Below are 6,732 nucleotides of genomic sequence, written 5' to 3'. Positions count from 1 at the left end.
TAAGATACTTTTGTAAAAATTAATTCATATATATATATATATCATGGAAGAGTTTATATGTTACCCCCTTCCAATTTAAAAATTAAGAGTTGATCCCATGGCTTTATTCAAATTTATATGAGAAAAACTTACCATCCTTCCCAGAAAACCACCTCACCACGGCTCTGAGTCTGTGCCGGAGCATTTTGAGGGTTAGTGGCCTCATCTTTGTTGGATAGCCTGCGGGAGGAGGTGCTGCATATGTAGGATACCTCTGTTGGTAAAGCTGGATAAGCCTCGTCCTGGAGGAGGGATATGCTATATAAAAAGGAACCAAAATCAATAAGACTATAGACCATCCAAAAATAAAAAATAAAAAGAAAGAAAGAAAAAAATAATCAGTAATAGTTAACATACAAGGAGGAGGTGCTTGTTGTTGATTGTAGACTCATGTTTCTTTTTGTCTTTTATATGTAGAACAACAACAACAAGAAGAAGAAGATTGGATATGCTTTGTTTTAGAATTTATCAGTATGTGTGTGTGATATCTATATAGAGATTGAAAAGCCTTTGCAGACAAAGTGTGAAAAGGTGCAGCCCAATAAAGTGGACCAAAGACCCTTTTTATTTTATGTTTTTGGGATGTTGGTGTGGAATTGGTGGAAGAAAAGGTGTACATATATTATGACAAACGCGTAAATGACTTTTTGATATTTTGGAGGTCATAGGCATGAGGAGTGCTTTAGTTTGACTAGTTCTACATGAATACTATATCAGGGCTTGCACTTCAAAAACAATGAATTGTAAACTTGGATGGAAATCTGGTAAGAAATGTCACTTGCATAAGAAAATAAACATGGTATATTTTTTAAGTGTACTGAAAACAATTTAAAATAAAAGTTTATATTATCTAAATGCTCTACACATATATCGCAACTGTTAGAGAGTGAGAGGAAGAGAGAAATGCTTGAACCATTGATCTCAATGGACAAGCTCATGTATAAATAGAAGATGAAGTGTACAAGTACATATAGTGTACATAGTCTATACCGTGATATACATACACATATATACATGTATTCTATACATATCTCCTCAAACTCAAGACGGATCATACGTCTCGGAGTCTTGATAACATGAAAAGATGTCGATCGCGAGTCTCGCGCTGGTGAAAAAGTCGCGAACTCGAACCTCCGCTGGAAGGTAAATGAAGCAGACACCGTGGTGAGAACGAACATGACATCGAGTGAAATGGGCATCCACTCCAATGTGTTTGGTCACCATGCTCGACCGGCCACCGCGATCCGAAGGGCCCCGGAAAGGCTATCTACACAAAGTGAAGAGGAATAGTGGGAGGTCTCGGCAGATCCCAAAGTCCTCAGTGAGGATCGAGCGAGCCAAAGTACCTCCCGAACAAGAGAAGCTAAAGCACGAACCTCACCTGAAGATCGGACTCGCTATCAGAGCATGCTGCTTAGTCTTCCAAACAATGAGAGAAGATCCAAGAAAGATACGCGAGCATCGAAATGCAGAAAACGATCATCGTGGAACCAGCCCAAGTAGCACTCTGACAGGTCTGTGAGTCAAGAGCGGAATGTCGTGAATAGAAGTGTATCACTTTAGATGCGCGCATACGAAGATAGCGCAAAGACTTTCTGGAGAATGGCATAATGTAATGAAGTAGGAGCTGCAAATAAACCGGACTCTGATACGGACTACATGTTTGTGAAATCTAGACGAGCGACGTACCAAGTAAACCAAGCCGCCAACAAGATGTCGATATCGAGAGGGATCTGTAAAGGAGTCCCATCGAAGCTCCTGAGTCGTAAGTGAAGTTCCATGGGTGTAGCAAAGCATAGCTATGTATCACTGCTGCATGAGCAGCAAGAAGGTCAAGAGTATATCGCCGAGTAAGACTCAGAGCCACGTCGATCGAGAAGTGATCTCAATACCCAAGAAGTAAATGTAAGCTGTGACCCAAAATCGGGTCATCAAGAATGTCTCACGAGTTTCCTCGCTTTCACAAAGGTAGCGTGAGCAGGATCATCTCCGCAAGAAGAACTGCTCGCCCACATAGAGGAGAAGAATCAGTACTGCCGACGTGAAGAAAACGAACAAAGACCGCACGAATCATGGATGCTCGAGCGAAAACCAGCCCGCCCAATAATAAGAGATCGATCGCTTCAAACCAGCCCGCGGAGCCTGGCTGAAGACCATGAAAATAGCACTGCAAGTTTGACAAAATCACCCTCGAGGCACCAAGACCGAGGAGGAGTCTATAAACTTCCTCCTTTTAAGTCACCACGAAGAAACGACTTCGCTGATCTGCTCGATGTAGGGTCCACTCTCAGCACCGCAGCAAGAATCAACGACGACATGCATGCATGCGCGTGCGAGCAAAGGTCTCCTCATAGTCACGCACTCATGCTCGCGCTCGAAACCACGAGTGGAACCAAGCGCCGCCTTTATAGCGCCCGAGGAGACCCATCTCGAACGAAGTCTTCACCTCAGTAAATCCAAACCGCCTTCACGACCTGAGTAGCAATGCAGAAGGAAGGGAACCAAATCCCAAGTACGAAAGTCCGGTACAACGCATCAAGCTTCCTCGCCATGGCGTGACGCCACGCAGCGCACTCGCACGCCTGTGAGGTCCGCCCATGGACATACTATCTCTAGACTAGCGTTACAGTAGCATAAACTCGAGTTAGGAGGATGTGCGGATCGATCACGAATGTGTGCGAGTGGTACCTCGTGATCGTGGATCACCGCGAGGAAGAAGTGTCGAGAGACCGCCGGAGCACGAAGATGCCGCGTGTTCTCCCTACGGCGATAAGTATAACGTGAGCAGAGGATAAACCTAAGCAAAGTAAAAGTGAGAGAATCGGCTGTGATATGGAAGGGATGGAACAGGGGATGAATGAGAGTAGGAAGCTCCCGGAGAAGGAGTGACGTGGTAGAGAAGTGAGTGGAAGTCGAGCATCCTCGCCGACGAGAGAGGAAAAAGGAAGGAAAGAGGAACGAAGGAGAGAAGTAGATGTAGTAGGTGTTGTAAGCATAGGAGTAGTGCTTTATCAAATACGATATCTCGAGAGATGCGAAAGTGCCGACGCTAGCTGACGGGTCATAACTGACGTTTATAACCTTTGTGTTCAAGACTATACCCTTAAAACACGTAAAGAACCCGACTGGTGGCAGGAGTTTTGTCCGCCTCCCGAGGTGAGGAGTAAGACAAAGCAACGAAGCAACCAAAAGCACGAAGGTGATCATAGCGAAGTAGTTCCAATGTGAGGACTCACCGCGACTACGACTCGGGCATGGGATGCATTGGCCAGCAGACATCAAGGTGGTGACTCGGCAGTGTGAACAAAGATCAGCCCAGGGAGTGAGGAAGAGGACGGCACCAAGCCAGAGCAGCTCGGAAATGCTCTTAAACGTGTGGCTGCTGCTGGGGCCGACCCCATTCTCGAGGACGAGCCCCAGATGTGTGATATAGTCGAGGCAAGGTGCCCCTCGTAAGACAAAATGGGTACTTAAAAGCGCGGGAGTGCGTCTCTCTCATGCTAATCGACTCCAAAGGTCTCTCGACAGAGGCAGTAGAACCCGAGTGTGCACCATAGTGTTAGTAAAAGAGCCGAAGATATAGGATGCAGTCGACCACGATGACGCATGGGCAGAGCAAAACCCGTGTAATCGCAAAGTGCGATCATCAATAAAAATAACATAATATCGACTGCACACCTTTGGGACACAAAAGGAGTTGGCAGACCCCAAAACATCGAGAGTGTGAATGGTGGCCAGTGGCACTGGGTTTCGAAGACCGACTAACGGATAGGGACGTCGTAACTGCCGCCAAGCTTTACGTCCACAAACAAACAACATCGGGGCAGGAGGAGATCGCTTCCCTAGGGACACCTCGACCGACAAGAGAGAGATAGCTGGAACGGCTGGTCAAAACGACCAAGACGATGATGCGCGTATGACGTGGATATGCGAGCAAAGGTGATACAACGGTGAAGCGCACCTCGTCTCAAGAGGTGATGATCGAAGGGAATCCAAAATAGCAGACATGGCCCACTACGGCGTCTGGCCAGCCCAATCACCGCCCACCGCGATCTCCCGGCGACACGACACGAGGTCTCGGCCAAAACGACCCTGCCAACATAATCGCGAGTCGACTCAATGCATTAGCAAGGTCCATGGATGTGGGGATGAGGACGTGAGCTACGCAGACGCGTGGCGACGGGTAGTAAAGCACTCAGCGGAGAGACGACTGCATCAAAGAAAGAGACAGTAAAAAGTGTGCCATCACGCCAATGCACACGTAGTATGAAGGGAAGAAGGACTCCAGGAATGGTAGAAGACGAGTGGCACTGCATGTGTCAAGTGTGAAAGTTTGAGCACCGCAGTCAAGAAGCCAAAGCAGAGATGAACCACCTCGAGGGCGAGTAACCTCGAGCCGAACGCGCTCGACCTTCGTGAGATGTCACCCCACGATCGGCCGAACCTGGACGAAGATCACTCAATAGTCACGGGACTCCACAGGAGAGAGAGAGCCGAGATGAGGTCAAGGCGTCGAAAGTGCGCCCTCGAGAAGTGGCGCGGTGGGAAGCGGAGTGGGAGGAGTCGGTGATGAAGTCACGCGGGAAAGTCTCACCGCGCTTCTTCGGCAAGAATCACGCCAGTTGTCTACATCGCCACAATACAGTGGCAAGTCACGCCTTCTGGCCATCGAAGAAGACCGAGGAAGCAACAAAAGTGTAAGAGACCCGGAAAATGCGCTGGGCGAGCAGAGGACCAGTAGCGTTAAAGCCGTGACCGCCTGAATGAGGTTCGACGAGTCTCCCTCAAGACGTAACAGCGAATGCCTCATCTAAGGAGCCGCTGGGTGGTGGGTAATGAATACCGGGTTCCTGTCGACTAAACTGTGGATTTTAGGACGATAATGGTCAGCATATTGCCGCGACTACGGCGATTTGCCGAGCGCCGCATGCCTCATCGCACAAGTAAGGAGCCGAAAAGGTGGGTAGGGCAACAGAGAAAAGCGAGGGCATCAACCGGGCGCCTACAAATCGTAATCTGCTGCGTAGTGATCAACAAGATCCCCTCGATGCGCAGTGTCAAGAACCCTCGATATAAGGTATGACCGCGCCCCGACCGGAACTACGCAACGACGCCTCCGCAGCTCCACATCGCACGAAAGAGGGAGATCCGCAATATGGGTGCGAACATCAATGGTAACAACCGACAAATAATCATCATCCGTGCTGGCCGAATCATCGACAATCCACTTCTCAAGCCGTTGCTCATAAGCTTTGGAGAATGGCGTAATCGCGGATCGCTTGAAAGCCGGAGCGCAGGAAGTACCACAACATGGAAAGAACGCACGTTAACAAGAATGGCTCGAGAGTAAGCCGCCATGGAATATAACTGGCCAACAAGCACCACATCCGAGTGGGAGGAGGAAACAAAGGGCGCTGACGATGACATCGAAGAACTCACCCGAGTCCAGACAAACCATGTTTTTAATGCTGAAATTAATTACAAAAAATAAAAAAATAAAAATAATAATAACAACAAGAGAATAAATCAAAACCAATCAATTAAAACATAAAGGTTACGAAACCAGGATCCGCGATTGGGGACCGGCAGGCGCTACAGAGATCCAAGGCGATCGGGCGTAGTACTCGTGAAAGGGCGTGGGGGCGAAGTTTTGGTAGCGCGGCGAAGGCGCGCGGGCGGGCATGGGGCGTTAGCGCGGTTGGCGGGCGTTAGCGTTAGGCGCAGCTGGCGGCAGTAGCGCAGTGCGCGTGCCGCGGGCGTTAGCGCAGCGCAGCTGCGGGGCGCAGCGCGGTTGCCGGGCGGGGCGCTTTGCCGCGGGCTGGGCTGGCGGGGCGCGGCTGGCGGGTTGCTGGCGGGCAAAGCGGTTGCTAAGGGGCCGGCGGGCGCGGCTGGCGGCGCGGGCGGGCGCGGTTGGCGGGCGGCGGGCACAAGCCGCGACGCGGGCGGCGCGGCCGCGGCATCGGCGGGCAGGCGGCCGCGGCCGCGGGCGCGCCGCGGGTTGGGCGGGCGTTGGCGCTGGCCGCGGAAGGCGGGCGCTGCAAGGCGGCGCGGGCGCGGTCATGGCGGCCGCGGCCGCGGGCGCTGGCGGTGGTGGTGACATGTTAGGGCGCGGCGGCAGAAGTAAGGTTGGGATGCAGGGCGCTGGTGAGGGTGAGCGCAGTAGGGCGCGGGGGCGCGTGGGGCGTGCGTGGTCGAAAAGAGCACGATGACGAATTGGCATGGTCGCCGAGAAGGATTGAGGAGTTGTGGGTTCGACACCACCTCAAATCCCAGGCTAAGGTCTCGATACCATGTTAGAGAGCGAGGATAGGCAGAGAAACGCTGAACCATCGATCTCACCGGACAAGTTCTCATGTATAAATAGATGATGAAGTGCTGCAAGTACATATAGTAAAGGTACATAGTCTATACCGTGATATACATACATTATTATATACATGTATTCACAAAGAACATCACATATAATATAAATTTTAATATATCTACTAAAACAAACTTACAAGACTTTGTTGAACTATTAAATAATAAACAATTATAAAATTATTTTGACTGAGGTATTTTCCCATGTGGGCACGTAAAAAGCCATCAACTTGAACTACTGATGGGTTGAGCGCTTCATGGAGACATGAACTACTGGATCGGACGCAAATGCCTAGACACAGTGTGGCTAATTAATGCTATTTCAAGTAAAAT

General features: G+C 49.9%; 1 protein-coding gene across 1 annotated transcript; it reads right to left on the bottom strand.

Moving 5' to 3' along the window:
- Positions 1–5,728: 5,728 nt before the first annotated feature.
- LOC120277598 (alpha carbonic anhydrase 8-like) lies at positions 5,729–6,259 on the bottom strand. The gene has a single exon (XM_039284458.1). The coding sequence runs from the start codon at positions 6,257–6,259 to the stop codon at positions 5,729–5,731; it is 531 nt and encodes a 176-aa protein (XP_039140392.1).
- Positions 6,260–6,732: the final 473 nt, after the last annotated feature.

The sequence above is a fragment of the Dioscorea cayenensis genome, chromosome 15 (genome assembly GCF_009730915.1).
Source record: "Dioscorea cayenensis subsp. rotundata cultivar TDr96_F1 chromosome 15, TDr96_F1_v2_PseudoChromosome.rev07_lg8_w22 25.fasta, whole genome shotgun sequence".
NCBI lineage: Eukaryota > Viridiplantae > Streptophyta > Magnoliopsida > Dioscoreales > Dioscoreaceae > Dioscorea > Dioscorea cayenensis.
This window is presented reverse-complemented; position numbering and strand designations above follow the sequence as displayed.

Excerpts from the sequence above, each read along its gene's own strand:
- LOC120277598 (XM_039284458.1), bottom strand. The coding sequence starts at position 6,259 with ATGCCAATTCGTCATCGTGCTCTTTTCGACCACGCACGCCCCACGCGC.